General features: G+C 30.5%; 2 protein-coding genes across 5 annotated transcripts in view; both read left to right on the forward strand.

Moving 5' to 3' along the window:
• Nucleotides 1–15: 15 nt before the first annotated feature.
• LOC127725722 (uncharacterized) overlaps nt 16–20,734 on the forward strand; it is a 51,421-nt gene continuing 30,702 nt past the window's right edge. The window contains exons 1-3 of the mRNA XM_052232908.1: nt 16–136; nt 1,037–1,119; nt 2,130–2,327. Coding sequence (XP_052088868.1) covers nt 16–136; nt 1,037–1,119; nt 2,130–2,327 — 402 coding nt within the window. The remainder of the gene's footprint in view (nt 137–1,036; nt 1,120–2,129; nt 2,328–20,734) is intronic.
• On the forward strand, nt 7,920–19,660 carry LOC127725719 (phytanoyl-CoA hydroxylase interacting protein-like). 4 transcript variants are annotated; one of them, XM_052232902.1, is made up of 5 exons: nt 7,920–8,157; nt 12,426–12,822; nt 13,278–13,360; nt 14,719–15,007; nt 17,865–18,536. In XM_052232902.1, exons 1-5 carry the CDS (start codon nt 8,125–8,127, stop codon nt 17,936–17,938), a joined length of 876 nt encoding a protein of 291 aa, XP_052088862.1. In that variant the 5' UTR covers nt 7,920–8,124; the 3' UTR covers nt 17,939–18,536. The 4 variants fall into 4 exon arrangements, with proteins under 4 accessions (XP_052088862.1, XP_052088859.1, XP_052088860.1 ...); XM_052232899.1 differs by lacking the exon at nt 17,865–18,536 and adding an exon at nt 18,547–19,660 and having other exon boundaries at nt 7,979–8,157; XM_052232900.1 differs by lacking the exon at nt 17,865–18,536 and adding an exon at nt 18,547–19,660 and having other exon boundaries at nt 7,979–8,157; nt 12,522–12,822.

The raw sequence follows: 20,734 nt of genomic DNA on the forward strand, positions 1-20,734 counted from the left end.
GAATTCACTATTTCAATGAACACCAGTTTTAATCAAAAGAATGACTTTATTGTGTATGTTTACGGACTCAAGACGATCTTTGCAAGCATGGGACTATATAACAGGGTAGTGTGTCATGGAAATAAAGAAATCAAGTGTACGTATGTCTAATCACCTTTAAATTAAATAAAATCTTTTTAACATTTCCTTCGCATAATCAGTGTTGACAAATGTTGATATTTGTTATTACTAGCTGTTTATAGTTTAATTTATTTTCGATCTATTTATATGTATTTTTGATCTTGTTGAATATACTGGAATTACGAATGTCGTTAATAAACAGCGTCGTGCTTCAAACATTTGATATCAGTTTCAACGTTTCAATGTATATTTCCCTTGACAAGACCAAAGTGGCTATATTTTAATTTATAATTATCCCTCAGAAAAATATAAGTTTTCTAAAACAAAGTAGCATTATAACCAAAACTAACTTTATATATGAATCATTAAACAAAAAACATTATTTCAACGGTAGTCAATGTAATGTATGTAATGAATATTAGATTTGTGTCTCCCTTTTTTTTTCTTACGTTATAGTAAAACCTCTGGAAAAGCATTTATGAGAAAATCATATTTAGATTTTAGTATATCATTAAAGAACCCTTTTTTTTTTTAAATATCATAGTATTGATTGAAACTATTTTACTGAACTATTTCTTAATAAGGTAAGGTGTTCTGCTTGAAAACAAAACGTATCATTTATCTAATGATACATTGAAAATGAAAGCCACATTTTTTTTTCCAAAGAACTTGATAAGATTAAATGATACAAAAATGAAAAAAATTAAATCAGAAAAAAAGTTTATAAAATAGAAGTACTACATTTTTTATTGACCAATGCGCAATGTTTACAACGTCAGAAATCAGTTTAATATTAGAAGGCACATCAAGAGGAACTTGCACTTTTTATATAACATGCAGACTTTGTTAACAAAATTGAAAATGTTGCTGAGAACGAGCTTATTTGTGTCATATTAAATCATTTGTATCTTAACAGGCTCTGAAGAGATTCAAGTAAATGTTTCTTTGGAAGAATGTGATGGAGACATGCTCTTACCTTTGTCATCAACAGCTACAGAAGTAATATTAAAAACAAATATTTTTCTCGTATTATATATTAGAACATTGGGTAGATATACACCATACATTATCATATATAAATCATATAGAATAACGCCTCTGTGTAGTCGTTTACAATGGAAGAATCCTGGTTACAACGGATAGGACTACGATTTTCGGCAAGGAAACGGCTAAACAGAGAAAACAAAATAGCTGCATTTCAGTTAAATACAATTATCATCAAAACCTTGTTAAAAAATAAGTCTGAATAAATATGATACCCACCTTAAACATTTTTTTATGTAGACATACATGTACTTTAAAGATGCACAATTTCATAAGAATCAAAAATTTTAAATATGATCCAATGAAAACTCACAGTTAGTGCAAACGTTTTCGCAAGTCTTTTTTGCAGTTTATATATAAGAAATGTAATAGGTTGTTCGACATTAATAAAACAAAATAATTACATGGTTCAAGATAACAGATAACAGTAGTCTACCGATGTTTATAACTCTCAAATTCATTTGATATAGACAAATTCCGATGCTATCGATTGAAATATAAACAGAGAGGGTCTGGTGCGTCGACAGGATAAGCGTCTGCTGCTAAGATTGAATCATCTTCTCTGCGAATCCAGACTCCAGTCAGATTGTCATAGTTTGGAAAATAACATAATCTGTAAATTTATATATCAGACAAAAAATCTATTGACTTAAGATCTAAAACTATGTAAACATGTCTCTCGTAGGTTGACAGACAGTCAACAAATTGGTAATGTTGACTGTTAAACTTCTGTAGTATCAATTTTAATGGTTTTTCCTTTTACCTTGATGAAGTAGTTGCTGTTTTCGGAGCACATCCTAACAAATCACCTAATTATAAATAGCAGATAAAAGAAGCTCATCAAGATAATTAGATAAACAAATAAAGTGATAAGTAGAAAACTAGTACAAAAAGGTAGGCAAAAAAATCAAGACTACAGAACTACTGGTAAAAGACTAGCAACATAACATTTTGTTTGATTGTAGGGTGTGTTGCCAGTAACTGTTCATCGAGAACCTCCATCACTTTACAGACTAGATGTAAATCGTATGTTCCTACCTGATAAGGATTTTATCGTATTTATCAAAGTAAAGAACCAGATCCGATGTTACATTATCAATGGTCGGTGTGTTAACATGGCCTTTCCTTTTGAGTTGCCATCTGCATCGTCAGTTGCATGTAAGGTTTTGTGTGCATGTCGCCGGAAGCGGATATATGGGAACGTTTGGATAGCAACTTCTGAAGCACATAGTAAGGTCATACACTTTAAAACATGTAAGTCACTTGATATTAAATGAAAATAATAAAACTTGAAAATGAGATACGTCAAAAAAGCAGTTGGATATACAGCCGCAAACAGAAAACTCCTCTGTATATTAACAACAATGATTATGAATGTACCATAATGTTCAGTTTTGTTAATTATTGTCATATTTATTTTATATAAGTTTCAAGATTTAAATAGAAAAATAAAGGATATGGGGTATCAATCCATGACACAAAATCCGTACATGCACGGCACAAAACACTCAAAAGCAAAGGAACAGCGCTTTTTAAAATTGCTTGTATTGCATCTCAAAGTTACAGTGAGGCCTTCAACACAGAGCAAAACAAAATATTCAAAAGCAACTCAAATGCGTATAAATAAACTCATCATAGATACCAGAATCAAAATTTGGTACTAGAAGAACTGGACATGATATTACCAAATACAGAACACGATAGGACTAGTCTGATATGAAAAAATAAGGCTAACAAGCCTTTAGGTAACTATATGTTTAAGGTTTAAGGTTTTTTCTCCATTTTGATACATTAACGATTTGTAGGAAATATATGATACAGTCAGCTCCTGAAAACTATTATGCTTAGTAATAGAATTCCAGTAAAAACATATTTTTTTTCAGTTTTATCACTGCTGGATACGTACCGATTGTATAATCTTGCTATAGCATTTGGGACAAGAAAAGTTACTCCGAACATGCAACCTATTCAATACTTTTATAGGAATAAATCAAAGGAGTATTTTGATATGATAATGAAACAACTGAAAGGAGAAATGCGACCGTATTTGAAAAGTAATGGTGGAGAACAGGGTTCTGTAGTTAATGGAAGGTTGTTTGGTTTATTTTTCAGTACCTATATTGATACTACGACGAATATGCCAGATCCATATTCTTACTTTGGGCCTATTCGATTATATATCCAATGTTTGGAAATGTTCAATCCTGAGTGTAATTTATATTTTGCCGATTTTTATTGTCATGATAAACGACACCATGTGACAATCATTGTGGTTCCAAAGTTCTCCATGGATAACGAATTTTGTCGACAGTTTTTGAAAGAATTAAACATTTTTCATAATCCATATTTGTGTTTAAGAGTAGATTGTTATGGTGCTCTCACCGTAATGGCAAATATGGATGTGACTGTTGAAGTTTTTTATACTGAAACCATTAATGTGAAAAGAGCTTTAGAGTTGCAGTATGGGTATATAGAAAAAACAAAAACAAATGCTCCCAAGTCTGGTATTCCTAAAAATCCTTCTTGTACGATCTGTAACTTGGAATAGCCATATATTTTTCTACATTAGTTATAATTCTTGTATATTGTATGTAGCCAAGAATTTCTGCCAACCGAATTAATTTACTAATAAACATGTAATATATTAAAAGATTTTACATTATATGAAGTTTACTCTCTGATCCTTTATGGTTTTACGTTTATTATCAATTGTATATTATATTGAACTACAAATGTGTATTAATGTTCATTAATTAAAGTTTATGTAAGTGTTTAATTCCTTGCAGCTGCCATTTGTTACTTTAATCGGGATTTTTTCGGATACCTGCGTTATTCCGAAGATACAGACAAAACTAACGTAATTAACTGTCAATGCTGACTGTCAAATTAATTTACGTTAACAGGCATCTTAGAAACTGTCATTTTGTTTTTGTCACAGAGTAATTATTAATCAACTTATTATAAATCATATTTGTCTATACGATCAGTTGTATAAATATGTGACACATTGGTTACAGTAGCATTAAGCTTTACACAGAGCGCTATTTATATTTAATTCAAAGATACACCTAATGGTATCCAAATCACATAATTCAAACTGGGATGCGTCGGACATCTGACGGATACACCCGCTATATTAATAATTGGAAGTTAAAAGGCATCAATATGATCAAGATCTGTTGAAAATGTTAAAAAAAAATTATTATTCATAAGTTTCGCAGCAGACAGATCTGTTATTTTCATTATTTCTTTACTAAGTTAGTAGATGGCTATTTATAATTAATTACTATGTTAAGTATTTTCTTATATAATCAATTTCTATTTTTATTTTATTTGTATCACTAAGCACTAATTATTTTTAGAACGAAGGTGTGTTACAGTACACATAACCAATATGGCACAATCACTATCTCGGAATAATTTTGGGGATACTCAATGCGTTACAAGGGCAGCATGTGTAACACATTTCGTTTGGGCAATGTAATAATGGATGTTACCCATTCTTTACTTGTCACAAAATTATTGCCTGAGTTCTCAAGCAGCCCTGAATAAAACGGGTAACTAGGCAGCCCTCTCGTCGGGTGAACGAATCATTTGTTTGTCCATTTGACAGTTCTTTTGGATACATGTTTTAGTGTGCAAATGGTTTTTTCACTCGAGGTTATCCGTCTCAGGTTGCAAAGTGAGCCCATACCCTCTAAGCATGGGCTGGGCTAGCGCTCAACATGCAGGTATATAATTTTAGAGTAGGTATTAAATATACTTGAGTTACATATTTTTGGCATGGGATGGGCCAGCGCTCAACATGTCACGCGTAGAGAGGTATAATATTTCGAAGTAACATGTGTTCTTCGAATTATGCTTCAAGCTCTTGTCAATACTCTCTATTAAAGGCTCTCTTTGCTATTAAGTTCACATTGTTTGAGGTTTCCTTTAATACTCTACGAGTTATGTTTCTGTTAGATGTATACTCCAGCGGCTCATAACTTTCTGCTTATGGTCTAAGTTATTTGAAGTCACAGTAATACATCTACACTCTATCGTCTATTGCAGTTGCAGCGATAGATGCTCGAATATTGTGAATTTAATTTCTTTATTGAGATATGTATTTTATTTATTTTTTAAATACATATCAATCATAAGCATGTTGCCCGTAACGCAAATTTTTATATTTTTTATATTTGTATTTTATTTATTTTGTTTTTAAGTTGTTATGTAAATATATTAAATATTTTTTAATTTTGTATTTATTTTTATTTTTTCCATTGGATTATAATTATTATTATTATTATTATTATTAATATTATTATTATTATTATTATTATAATTATTATCTTAAATTACTTCATCAGTCGTTCTGGGTCTGTTTACATACCAGGTTTGATTAATAGCGCGGAGATGCTTCTAACACACATTAAATCTTAAATCAGCTGGGGAAAGGTCATCGTCCGTTCATATCTTTGTTTGAAAGAAACACGGCACATAAACACTTCATAATAATATATTGCGCTATGATAATTCTCTTACTCAAAGATGACTTTAAGATTGGAAGATATTAACGACTGTCTTATGTTTCAATATAAAAGATCGTTGATGTTATCCATTTCATCGGCATTGTTTTCTTGTATTTAAACATATAATATATTGCGCTGTATATTAATTCAGGCGATATTGATTTTAAGAGAAATATATACTGCGTATAATTTCAAATAAGCAGGTGTTTATATTGTTACGTGTTTTGATGAAAATAAAAAGAATCCTATATCCATTCATTTGTCTTGTTTACAACTTTTTTTTATTATACTACGGACTTATTTCCTTGTCAAGTTTACCTTAATATTATTTCAAGATAAATAAATAATGTTCATTAAAGTAACATCTAACAATTACATAGAATATAAAAAAAACAAAAAATTCGGTATCATATCTTGAACGATTCCGAAATACCGAATACGACATACGAGAAAGACAATTTCTGGAAACTAAATCCTAAACTGGTACATGTGCAATTAGATATCGGTACTTAGGTTATTAAAAAAAATTAATATATCAATATTAAAAGTACATAATGTCAAAAGTCATAGTACTAGTATTTAAATCATGTTTAACTGATACTAATATACTACATTAATAATCAAAAACCGCCATTAGGTCAGTTCTTTTAAGATGGAAAAATGGGGGGGGGGGGGGGGAAATCTGTTATTTTCTCAGGTTTTTGAAGAAGTTTATTGAAACATAGTTTATGCATTGCATAAATACATGATGGCATGCATTTGTATTTTCAAACTTAATACAAAACTTTAAGAAAAAGTCAACATGATGCATGTCTTCAAAATGATACATTAAAAGGATTGTATTTCAATATGATGTATAAATGGAAGATAAATTAATCAAAATTTTTTGTATTTTATGATCAAGAAAAACGGCGGAAAACTATGAACCAGAAGAGATTCATTAAAACTTTTTTTGGAAGAATAGAGCATAAGTCGACATGATTTTCTATTACCAGATTAAGTACTTTAGGCTTTATTTCATTAACTATGAGCATCCTTTAATATGGTTATAATTGTCTATTGATTTGTTTGTTCTTTTATTTCAGTTATCTTTCATATAGTAATTACAATGGTAAGATCCTCTTTGTACTTATTTTAAGTGTATGTTTTATCACACGCCCAGAAGTCAACACATCTGTGTTGACATGAATTATCATTGAAATGGTCATAATTATAATTAACTGTTTACAAAACTTTGAATGTTTCGAATTAACAAGGATTTTCTACCCCAGGAATTGATTACCTTAGCTGCATTTAGCAAAACCTTCGGAGTTTTAGTTTGGGTCTTCAGTGCTCTTCAACTTCTTACTTTATTTGGCATCATGTTTCACTCCTTTGCAGTTCTTACGATTCCATTAGGTTTTTTTTTAAACTTTAATATTCTTATTGTATTTTAGAGATCAAAAGATCAGTAAACTAAGTGTTGCCTTTAATAAATCAATGAGACAATAACAAAAATACTTTTGAAGTAAAAAAACACTTTTCACCAAAATACACATGTCCATGTATTTTATTAAGATATTAATATTGACATTAATGGAACAAATTTTAATAAGGTCTGATTACATATAACAGGAACTAAATAAGATCGGCCTTCAACACGAATTTACAAACAACAGAAATACATGAAAGAAGAGAGCAACTGGCAATGTGCCTGACCGGAATCAGTTAGATGAACATAGGCGAGGTTAAAAAGCATCATATTACAACAATATGTACATAAATAAATCTAAAATAGATACCAGGCTTAAAATTCTTTACGCCAGACGCGCGTTTCGTCTACAAGACTCGGCAGTAACGCTCTAACCCAAAGAGTTAAGAGACCAAATAAAGTACGAAAATTGCAGTGACCAAAACAAAATGTTTCATGCATATGGTTTCTCAAAAACGATTGTGGATTGTGAACAACCTGTATTTACAAATCTTGACAAACATAGCATTTATACTGCGACAACATTTTTTGTAGATAAAGTGTTGCAAAAGGTTAACTGTCATGTTATTAGTTTTAGATATTGTTCATTTCTTGAGACAATATAATAATTGGTTGCTTTCTAACCTTATTATTATAGAGATTTTTTCATTTAAAACATATAAAATATGTAATATATTCTTTAAACAAAGAACAACATAACATTACACGCCAATACTTGAAATTCACACATCGTTTCATATCAATAGGTATATTGTGTGGTCTATTTTTTTCTCAATGCAGTAATTGTTGCTAAACATGTTAAATATAAATGACGCAATATCCGATTATACACTCTCAAAGACGTGAGACGCATTTAAACTTACCTTTATCCAGGGAACTTTAAATCTATTATCACATATCTGGTTTTGTATTTACAGTTTATGACTTTTTTGCATTTGTACTTTGTATTATTTTCAACATATTTTTGTTTACAAAATGGCTGCTGTAAAAGAAGATATAGGTCAAATTGTAAGTATAAATGTAACATGTAACATAGTAAATGTACATATAATTTATGCGTTATCTTTTAGACTGTCAAATGCTTAGGGTTCGTAAAAGGAAAGGTTGAAATCTAGTAAAATCACGAAAAAATCAAATGTTGTTTACTGAAAGTTACACATACCATTCAGACTTAGTTTAAGAGGTAAGTAAAACTGTGCCCTCAAGGCATCAATGACCGTTGACTGTCGAACTTTAAACGAAGATGTAATCGATTCAACACTCAAACATTATAACGATATATATTCTCATAATATTTTGTATTGCTTCGGTTAGCTATAGGTTGCCGATAACTGTGTAAGATGATGTGGATATCGAATATAAAACAATGAAAAGATGAACTACAATGTATAAGTGTTTTGGGACAATCTTCTTGTTTATTGTTTAAAGATGCGACAATGAAACGTTGAATAAGATGTTGCATTTTTTATATTTCTTTAAACTGTTCTTAAAATATAAAACATTTCAATTATTCTCTTTTGAATTAAAATGAATTATGCAAACTTGCTCAGATTGGTACCATTGAATAGGTGAATGATAGTATTGTCGTATTTCACGGAAAAGTTGACGAAAAATAAATGATTCTCTGGCATCTCCTTATGAGTCGGGAAGGGAATATGTTAGCTTTCCATGTGTACTGTCAATTTCTAACTATTTTATGAAACTGTCAAAATATATTCTCAGAAATATAAATATAATATTGTGAGAAGCCTTTTTGAGCTTGCACAATTATGTGTTGCATAGAAAAAAGTGATATGTCTAAACATATAGGCATTGGGAGCCTTGGTGATAATCGACACACTATCTAATAAAAAATAGATAAAATATAGAAAGGTTGTCGTTAGTTCATTTTTGTCACATTTATTTTCGTAATGTGTTTTGTTATAAATTTTTCTTCTCAATTGAATTGTTTCACATTTTTCATGTCGGGGCCTTTTATAGCCGAATATAAAGTATGGGTTTTCTCATTGTTGAAGGCCGTACGGTTGCCTATAATTGCTAACATCCACTTTGTTTTAACTTTGGTGAATAGTTGTCCCATTGGCAATTATACCACGTCTGCTTATTTTTATAAAAGGTCTTATTTTTTATTGTTTACCCATTCTCTCGCATGGTTCTTTACTTTATCCATCAATATATTTATAAGTTGCACTTTTGTAAATATAGACAAAGCAAATTCCGATAGGTACTCCTTTAACGGCTAAAACTGCACCACTATTACTATGAGGTTTTGTGAAAGATTATATCTTGGATTGGAAAGTTAATACGCACTTTTATATTTTGCAAAGGTCAAAACATACGCTTGTTTGGTATATTCTTTACATTCATATGCCTTAAACTTCAACTTCGTACTTGATTTTGCCTTTTTTTATTTTTTTTATTCGAGCGTCACTGATGAGTCTTTTGTAGACGAAACCCGCTCCTGGCGTACAAAATTTTAATCTTATTTTTATTCTAATAGTTTTAACTGATATGAAAATTCTGTACTACCCCGCCCTTTACTTCGAGTCTTCCTGATGAACCAATCTGACCGTTATCCACCTGTATTTAAACAGGTCAAAATCCCAAGTTGTGTCCCTATGAGATGAACATGGAGATATTATCTGGGAACAAGTAGGTAAACAAAATACATTATCCATGAATATTAAGTAAATCCCCAAAAGAGGTGTGGTTTGTGAATTAGCTATATTTGCAAAGCGCAACCTATACAGTGTTTCAAGTTAAAAAGTATCAAAATACGTGGACGTAAATGCTCTATAACTAAGTTGCATAATAATGATACATGATTTTGTAATAAATATGAAAAACTGTTAAAAAACCCTAGAAAAATTAAGAAGATCTGACCAAGTCGGAAAGTGCGAAAATACAGAAAAACAAAGGAGACACATATTTTTGGCGGGTATGATGACAAAAAAACCGACACTTGCAGATGATAATTTAGTATTGGAAATCGCTAGTTTCAATTTCGAATTTTGAAATTTTTCGTGAACTAACTTATTCTAAAAAAGAACATGCAAAAAACTTTTTTTTTCTTTAATCCAGTGATTTTGGTGAGATAGCAACCCTTTGTAAATTAGACCAATTGCCCATATTTTTTAATTTGTATCAAATTTCGTTATACATTTGTATTTGGAAAATGCTTGTCTTGTATCGTTTCTTTTTACCACTAAATTGCATAATTAGGGATTATGTAGAATCATTGATTTTTCAGGGATTTTGCATGATCACTAAAATCATTAGTGATTATATATAATCCCTGAAAATGACCAGTGATTTAACAGAAATACTGAAAGTTTTAAGAATTATTTTGCAAATTCCTTGAAATGGGATTATCAATAATACAAAGATCCTTTGTTTGATAAGAATAAATCAAATAAAGACAGATAAATCGTATGTATTACCCCTTTATGATCTAAGTGAACAGTTTTCATTCCCTGTTCATTTATCAAATATTATTAATGTGAACAGTTTTCCGGTTATATTCTATTTAACTGTGTTGAACCACATTAACTCATAAACATAAAAGAATTTGAAACTAAAATTAATAATACATTGTACTTACATAAATGCACAGATCATGTAATTTGCTGTAAAACAAAGGGGACGAACGTTATTGAACATCTATTTTATGTTTTCTTTGTTCCAAAGAACAAAAATTCAAACTCAGCAAAAAATGCAACTAAAGGTACAAAAACACAACTAAAGTTACAGAGACACAAACAGATCACATGCTTTAGAGATTGAACCTAATTTTGGAAGAGGCCAATATTTGCTGTAATGTTATGATACCGATTCCGCATTTTGATCATGGAGAAGGTGACCCAAAAATTATATAAAAGGACTGACAATTATAATGCATGGCTACGAACCATGATTTTTTCTCAGATAAAACGCAAGAAATAAATTTGAGGTGTCTGATTGACCATCAGATGTTTCTGATGAACACTTTAGTTTTCTTCAACGTACAGTTAAATCAGATTCAATACTAGTATGTGAAGCCTAAGTTTTTTGTTTGTTTTGCAAAAAACAGCAGAGCATATGTTCAATAAAAGAGGGTCTGGTTGGGGTTTACAAATGAAGCATAATGGGCAAAAACTGCAAAATAAAGGCCTAAACAACATTTAAAAAGAGAAAAATAGAACAAAAAAATAAAGAATAGAGAATAATTGGATGTTAAAATATACAGAAAAGAAAATAATAGGCAAAATGAATTAAAAAAATTAGAAAAATTATCTAAAAACACAAGATATCTATTTGGTTAGTATGAATGTTAGCAGTAAAACGCCGGGTCACATGTGCTTTAAATGTATATGAAGATGTCTACATACCTTTGTTTGTATTAGAGACTAGTCAGTTGACGACATATACATCTTGTCTGACTTATAGTTGCTAATAGGCTTTTATGATATATCCGTTGGGTCAAACGTAAAGTATTAATTTAGCAGAGCAATGGAACGTATGGGGCTTGATTGAATGGTTTTGTGTTAGAGACTAGTCAGTTGACGACATATACATCTTGTCTGACTTATAGTTGCTAATAGGCTTTTATGATATATCCGTTGGGTCAAACGTAAAATATTAATTTAGCAGAGCAATGGAACGTATGGGGCTTGATTGAATGGTTTTGTGTCGATGTATGATGAGAGTTTATGACATGTTTTTGTGTAGAATGTTGCACTTTTGAAATAAAACGCAATGTGTTTTATATGTATTTATATGTAGTTACACTGTATAAAAGAGGGACGATAGATACCAGAGGGACAGTCAAACTCATAGATCGAAAACAAACTGACAACGCCATGGCCAAAAATAAAAAGACAAACAGACAAATAATAGTACAGATGACACAACATAGAAAACTAAAGACTAAGCAACACGAACCCCACGAAAAACTGGGGGTGATCTCAGGTGCTCCGGAAGGGTAAGCAGATCCTGCTCCACATGTGGCACCCGTCGTGTTGCGTATGTTGCTTATAAGTATTCATCCCGCTGTTTAATCTTTTGAAACTCTATCAGATTAGATCATATATGTGCATGTCCTGTGAGTTGAACATGTAATTCAGAACATTTCGTTGACTATTTGTATTTTTCAAGGTTTTTATTGTTGCTCACTTTATTTATACTATTTTTAGTCTTTTAATGGTTTATCAGTTACTTTCAGCTCATTTTATGGTATTGGCTGTTGCTACATATAATATTGTGTACGTCACTATTTATATGTTTGCCTTCTTTTCCAGGTGCCAGTGATTTCAGTTAGATGTGCACAGCTGACGTGTTCGTCACTTGCCATTATATGCATATTTAATAAAGATCAGCGTAATTTCATTTTCCAGGTTACATCATTGTCTGTAAAGCTCATGGACAAGGATCATCGTATAATTCATTTGAAAATAATTTGTCCGATTTATTTTCGTTTTGATGTAATATTCATGGTATTGGTGGATAAATCCGATATTTCATCAACGAACATGTTCATCAACCCTCGTCAAAGTTGTCAAAGTGAATTAACTATATCATTGTACAGTTTTAATCTAAAGAATAACTTCATTGTGTATATATACGGACTCAAAACAGTCATTTCAAGTGTAGGCCAATATGATATGGGAGTATGTTATGGAAATAAAGAAATTGAGTGTATGTATCTATTTTGTAAAAACAAATATATTTTCAACATTCCTTTCGTATAATTAACATAGCGGGAAATCGGGATATTCATTATAAGGTGTTGGTATTTTTAAATGTGTATGCGTATTCTTCTATCAGTTTATATGCATCTTCAGTAAGAAAATGATATCATGAAGTTGTTGGATACTTAAATTGCAGTTTTATATATAATGTAATAAACCAATGTTGTGCTTTAAAACAAACATATCAACGTATTTGTTTTGGAGAATTGTCTCATTGACAATCATACCACATCTTATTTATATATCAACGTATTAAAGTATATTCCCCTTGATTAGAACAAAAAGCTTTTACTTTGCATTTGTTATGCTTATTTTATCAGTAAAGGGTCAAATGTTCTAAACAAAAAAGGATACAAGCAAAACACTTGTTATAATCAAATTAATCTATTGAATTTTTTTAAGATTCAGAAGGGATTCAAATAACTGTGCCCTTGAAAGAATTCGAAGAAGACATACATTTGCCCTTGTCATCAACAGCAACTCAGGTAATATAATCTGCAAACATTGTATTCTTTATACCTCTTGGTAATAATTAAGACAAAAACAAGCGGCTGTTATCTATGATTATAAAAGTAGTAAAAAGTAAAATATCAAAAATACCGAACTCCAAGGAAAATTCAAAACGGAAGGTCCTTTATTAAATGGCAAAATCAATAGCTCAAACACATCAAACGAATGAAAAACAACTGTCATATTCCTGACTTGGTACAGGCATTTCCTTATGTAGAAAATGGTGGAATAATTATATTAGAAATGAAGTAAAAACGTATCGGACGTGGCTCAAATGAAAGGTAATAAATCAGAGCAGGGCTCACTGAAATGTTTTTTTTGGGGTTGGAACCTTCTGGGAATTGAAGGGGTTCGGGGTTGACGTTCGGAGTGTGCGTGTTTTTTTTTTTTTTAAATAGAAAATCTTTACATTTCTTTTAAGTAAGGATGCATGCCGTACAAAATAGTGCACGTATAATTTCAATTGAAAGTACTTTTTGTCGGCATGAAATGCACTCCTACAGCTTGTTCTTCTTTATGTTTTCATTTTTAGTATAGGAAATAGACATTAAAAGTTCCTTTTTTAGACAAAGGATATTTGCGGATGCCGAGTGTATTGAAAGCCAGTATATAGTAATTCGTTCGCAAAAAAAAAAAAAAAAAACGTATTGTACGTCTTAAATATAGGAAGATACTATGGAAAGATGAAATCCGATTTAATTTTATACAAAGGTTTTTGTTAATTTGACTAGATCTTCCGGGTTTTAGATTTTGTGCTTTTGCCGTAGGGTAGCTACTTTCGCATTGGTGTTTGAATAAATTACAACAGGTGCAAATATTATTGATTGGTTAATTGATTGTTGTTTACTTATATCGCAGTGGCATTTATTTCATTCATATTCCAGATGAAAAACAATATCAATTATACAATAGGTAAGTTCTGCAAAGTGAACGAGAAGGGAGCCAATTTCCTATAAAAAAGATCTGACAAGCATAAATAAGATCTGACAAGCATACATATAAGAAATGTTATATTTTGTACGAATGTACAATACAACTTAATAACTTAAGTTAAGAAGTAGACCATGAAAATATAAATTAAAAAATAGCAGGACAAAAAAATTCAAGAACTTCATCATGCAGTAAATTATGGTGAGTATAGTTTACCGATGTTCAAAAAAATAGAAAAAATAAACGAAAAAACAGTGTGTTAGGACAGAACAGTCTACAGGAAAGAAGCAAGAATATATACTACTACTTCGTATTCATATTATTTTCAATCTGGTTCATTGAGAGACATTTCTGTGCTGACATGATTCTGAGACAAACATCATAGCTTTTTGTTTGATTGTAGGGTATTTTGCCAGTAACTGTTGATCGCCAACCTCCTTCACTTTACAGATTATATGCTAACCTCATATTCAAAGACGAAAAACATTTTATCGTCTTTGTCAAAGTAAAATATCAGCTCCGCTGTTACATTATCAATGGTCGGTGTTTTAACATGAAGTTTCCTTTTGAGTTGCCATCTGCATCTTCAGTTGAATGTAAGATTTTGTGTACATGTCGACAGCAGCAGATAGAAGGAAGCATTTGGGTAGCAAGTACAGTATCGCATAGCCATGTGATACGTTTCAAAACATGTACGTATTTTTATGTTATATCAAAGACTATTTGAAAAGTCAAGTAAAGGCTGACATAGAGGAGAAAAATACAAAATGAAATGAATGAACCAACTAAATAGTAGTAATAGCAATTCTAAATTTCAATATTTTTTTTCTATCGAAACTGAATCTTCATTAAAAAAAACACAGAAACTTTATAAAAATGGATAAAAGGAGATGTTCTTTTTTATTTAGAGTTTGATTTATCTATATATAACATTATACATATTTATTACTGCCTGTCGATACTTTTATTTTGTCATTGCACAAGTCATGTCTTCTTTGACTGTCCTTGGCGTTGAAACACTATATCCCTGGGATATGTTTTAGTTGATTTTAGTCTCTGATCCATGATTTTTTATTATCAATTGTTTTTGGCTTTTAACTAGGTTTCAGTAACTGCGAGTATTCTCAAATCGTACTTTCGTGTTAATTTGACCTGTTGACACAATTTGTAATGCATTTTTATTATTCAGTATTTACCTATTTTGTGTTATATCTCGTCTCACCAGTTTTAATATGTACCACCTTTGATAAGTATTTAGTATGACGATATATTTTCACTTCTGTTCTCGTACTATGACCAACAAATTTATTTATTTTGTAAAAAATATTTCCGTACTCCTAACAACAAAATTATTTTATTTAAATACCTGTGTACGTTATTTTATTTAACGCAATTTTGTCTAAGATTAGAGTTGTCTTTTTGACATTGTTTTACATCTCCCCCCCCCCCTTTTTGTATTTAATATTGTATTTATATTGTGTCATAGATCAAATTTATTCCTTCAGTGTATTTTTACTTGTTTTTGTTAATATGTCTTTTTGATTGAGTTAAGCCATTTCAATTGATATTTTATTATATGTCTTTCTATGTTGTAATGTTACACTACTATTTCTTGTGAGGGTAAAGGTTGGTGCCTGTTAAAACGTTTAAACCCACTGCATTTGTTTGCACCTGTCCTAAGTCAGGAACCTGTTGTTCAGGGGTTGTCGTTTGTTGATGTGGTTTATAAGTATTTCTCGTTTCTCGTTTTTTTATAAAGATTAGACCGTTGGTTTTCCTGTTTGTATTGTTTTACACTAGTCATTTTGGGATACTTTATAGCTTCTTGTTCGGTGTGAGCCAAGGCTCCGTGTTGAAGGCCGTACTTTGATCTATAATTGTTTACTTTTTACATATTGTGACTTTGACTTAGAGTTGTCTCATTGGCACTCATACCACATCTTTTAATTTCTATATATGTGGTGTTTATACCAAAAGAGACAGTTATTATAAATGAATCAAATTTTTTTAGTTTCTCCTCTATTTGTATAGTAAGAGTAAATACCATATAACACAATTTAAAAGTTAAAAGTTATGTTATAGATAATGCATATTTTAAGGTTTTTCTTGTCGTAGAACACACCGAGGGGTGTTAGGATTGGGCAATCCTGACACCCCTCGTTGTGTTCTACGACAAGAAAAACCTTAAAATATGCATTATCTGACTTATATACCGTCAAAAATAGAGAGGGAGTTGCTATGTTTTTTTTTTGTCTATTTGTAATGACATTTTATCGCGGAAAAGTGATTATTTTTTCAACAATTTTAACTGAATCGAATGAAATATTCAGAATGATTTTCTTTTGAATAGCAATACATTTTTTTAACAGATAATCAGGATATAATTATATACCCTCCCCCCACCCGACCTCATTGTGAGGTACGTGAATGTTATTCAATAGAATATAAGAATATTTTATTAGTTAATCATTTGATAGAGTAAAAGGTATACATAAATGTAAAGTTAAGAACTGACACGAAGGGGGCACGAAATCGTGATACATGTACATGTTACACGAAAACGAATATCAATACATGTAGGTCACAGTATGATTTCCTATTCAGTGTGTATCGTCCTGAACATGCATGAAATATTTGCCACTGGACGTTAAGTAACCATCAATCAATCAACCTATTCAGTGTGAATCAATAAGATTTTCAAAACTTACACACGAATATGTTAAATCTGGCTTTATTTTAAAGTGTCATGAAAGTTTTACATTAAAATTCATCTCGCTTATATGATAATGTCTCTGTATTGTAGCGATAAATTAACAAAACTTCATATTAGACGATTTTTTTTTACACCTATCATAGATTGAACTTTAAAAAATAAATTCCCAAATCGGCAACAGAAACTATCAGACGAATATAATTTTGAAGTAAATTATAGTTTGCATTTTTCTCAAGGAAAATAATGACCTCACACAGGTCATTATTTTATTCCTTAGAGCATATTTCATTGAAACATAGTATCGTCCGGGTTGATTCTTCGAAAGAATGACCTATCGTTCTGAAAGAAAATAACTCCATATAGGTATATAAATACAAGGTATTTAAAATAAAATCTCTATACTATACAATACAAATTAATTACAACGGAAACGCTCCAACATTATTATGTTTCCATTTTTATTTATTGTTGAAGCCGAATAAAGCAAAATAACCCCCCAAAAAGGCTTCGAAACCAGCTAAGGAAACCTGTGATCCGCGATAACTTGTTCAAAATATCAAATATATATATTTATTTTGATTGTCCAGTTGAATTAATGGATCACTGCCTAATAAATTTTCAAAGTGGCATTAGCTATATAAAAAAATAGAAATATGATTTTATTTTTGAATCATTAAAGAATGGGAAATAGTGAAATAATAATTATTTAAGCAGCCTGTTTGGTTTAATATTGTCAAAATAAGCTATGAAACATCACTAATGAATTATTCACCTACAAGTGAATAATTCGATTTCATTCAATCCGTATTCAAGTGACTTTCCATTTAATCCCTTAGCTAGAGATGGGTTACGCATGAATTCAGCTATTAAAAGGAAAAGAATGTCAACATTAAAAGTGAAACAAGGATGAACTATTTGGTTGACTGTTTCGATCCACAAAAAAATCATTATTATACCGGTATAATGATAAACATACTTTTTAACCTACGATATGAAATCAAACCGACCTAGAAAAATCCAATTACACGTAGTTCTTATCTATATATATTTATATTTATGTTTATTTCGGGTTGTATTACCATTGGTAGTCTTCGGAGGTCATCTCGATGGTTAATTATATGACGTCAATGCATAAAAAAAACAAACGAAATGCTGATACATATTATCCAGTCCATGTATTGTCTATTGCTTATTTTAGACTTTTTGTAATTTGGATACTAGTATACGTTTTAGTATGTTATAAATCCAATTTAAGAATTTAAGTCAAATCGGTAAAAATGAATTTGACAGAAAATGCCCCTTTAATTATAATCAAACTTATACACTGTTCATTACCCTTCAACTGAATTGATATGAAGAAAAAAGAAAAAACTATCCTATTTGACAGTATGCATTTTTGGTTTCAACTGTATTTGTTTTTTACCGGAATTAAATGTGAATACGACGAATACAATAATCTCTTAACGAAAACTATTACTTTTAAATTACTTCATTTCAGTAAAACATTTTATATTTTAGTTTTATCATTGGTTGATACACAACGATTGTATGATCTTGCTATATCATTCGGAACAAGAAAAGTCTACCCGAACATGCGGCCTATACAGTACTTCTATAGGAATAAATCAGTGGAATATTTTCTAATTATACTGAATTCGAACTATCTAAATGGAGAAATGCGACCGTATTTGAAAAGTAATGGCGGAGAACAGGGTTCCGTTGTGAATGGTCGATTACCTGGTTTATTTTTCAGCTCATATATCGATACTACGACTAACTTGCCAAATCCATGTTCTCACTATGGACCAATAAGATTGTATCTCAAATCTTTGGTGATGTTTAATCCGCAGTGTAATTTATATTTTGCGGATTTTTTCTGTCACTATAAACGACATCATGTGACAATCATTCTGATGCCAAAATTATCAACTCATAACAATTTTTGTCGACAGTACTTGACAGAGTTAAACATTTTTCATAATCCATATTTGTGTTTGAGAGTAGAATGTAACGGTGCATTCACCGTATTGGCAAATATGGATGTCACTGTTGATGTGTTTTATACTGAAACCATTAATGTGAAAAGAGCTTTAGAGCTGCAATATGGTTTTATAGAAGCAACACCAACTATTGGGCGTGGGTTTGCTCCGCCTTCTGGTACTCCTAAAAACCCTTTATGTAAGATCTGTAACTTAGTCACATAATTATTCTGCAAATGGTCTGATGCTTTGTCCCTCGTATAGACTAGAACTTCGTATGTGATATATTAGCATATTATATAAATGTTCCAATCTGAACGTTTTACATTATTAGATAGTTGGATTTAATTTTCAGTATATTGAACAACTTATATAAATTTTTTCCTAAAAGTAGATTTTATGTCATATAATTTTATAACAAGACATAATCTGTAGAAATTGATATAGAAAATATTAAAAATTACTAGTGAGATCAATCAAACATGTTACAGATGTATGTTTTATTGATTTAAATCAATCTTATAAAAGAAATTGATTTATACCATGGTTGATGGCCTTATCTTTGTGTTGGTACTTACCAAATTTACGTATTTTTACTTCTGATTATTACATAGAACAATCTTAATGTGAAATATAAATATTTTTTCATTGTATGTTTTATGTATTGTAAAAATTATTGACACTGACGAAGGCTATTTGTTTAGCCGAAATATTTGTCAACACGATTTTATTACATCATCTTCGTATATCACCATCATATATTAGTACCGTTGTGCAAATCTTTAGACTTATATATATATATATATATATATATATATATATATATGCAGTTGAAAGACATTGATTCAATGGGTACAAAATAGATAACTTTCCTCAGGTACGATCAAGACTTAAAGTTTGGAAAGCTAAATTGAGAGCATTGAAAAAAGTTGCCTTGAAGAATATTCAAAGCCATCTAAGGTAAGCTCTGCCTTGGGAGAATTTTAATCTTAGTTTAAGTGCAATTACTTAATTTATGAACTAAAAATTTACATCTACATATGGTTTTCTTTTCTCTCTTATTATTGCAGCAGGGATACTAGTAGTAGAACTCCCATAAAAATTATCATTTTAATGATCAACCACACAGTATTTGTTGCTGCAAACTAGGAAGCTTTGAACCAAATGTTCCTAATGTCGTATGGACACTGTAGTAAAAAGTAAAATAACAAAAATACAACTCCAACGAAAATTCAACACGGAAAGTTCCTTATCAAATGGCAAAATCAAAAGCTCAAAGACATCAAACGAATGGAAAACAATTGTTATATTCCTGACTTGGTACAGGTATTTCCTTATGTAGAAAATGGTGATTTAAACCTGGTTTTATAGCTAGCTAAACCTCTCACTTGTATGACAGTCGTATCAAATTCCATAGTATTGACAACAATGTGTGAACAAAACAAACAGACATAATAGGAAAAAATGTCAAAAATAGGGGTACAGCAGTCAACATTGTGTTATAATCTTAATCACTATAAAAACAAACAAATATGTCAACAACGAAAAATAAAATGGCATATAGACAAAGCACATAAGCAAAAATGAAAGACAAGAATACAAAAAAATGACCACAGCACAATAACACAATGGCGGGATGTATAAGTACCGAGCCACGCAAAAAGGATATTACCAAAAATGGACTAAACAGTAAAGGTTAATAATTTACAAGTACAAATAAAAGAACA

Source organism: Mytilus californianus, unplaced genomic scaffold (genome assembly GCF_021869535.1).
Source record: "Mytilus californianus isolate M0D057914Y unplaced genomic scaffold, xbMytCali1.0.p SCAF_15, whole genome shotgun sequence".
Taxonomy (NCBI): domain Eukaryota; kingdom Metazoa; phylum Mollusca; class Bivalvia; order Mytilida; family Mytilidae; genus Mytilus; species Mytilus californianus.

What these genes read in the sequence shown, in the direction of transcription:
- LOC127725719 (XM_052232899.1), top strand. Translation starts at nt 8,125, where the DNA reads ATGGCTGCTGTAAAAGAAGATATAGGTCAAATT. An exon ending in AAGAAGATATAGGTCAAATT is followed by an intron (nt 8,158 to 12,425) that starts GTAAGTATAAAT and finishes CTTCTTTTCCAG; the next exon opens with GTGCCAGTGATTTCAGTTAG. An exon ending in TGGAAATAAAGAAATTGAGT is followed by an intron (nt 12,823 to 13,277) that starts GTATGTATCTAT and finishes AATTTTTTTAAG; the next exon opens with ATTCAGAAGGGATTCAAATA.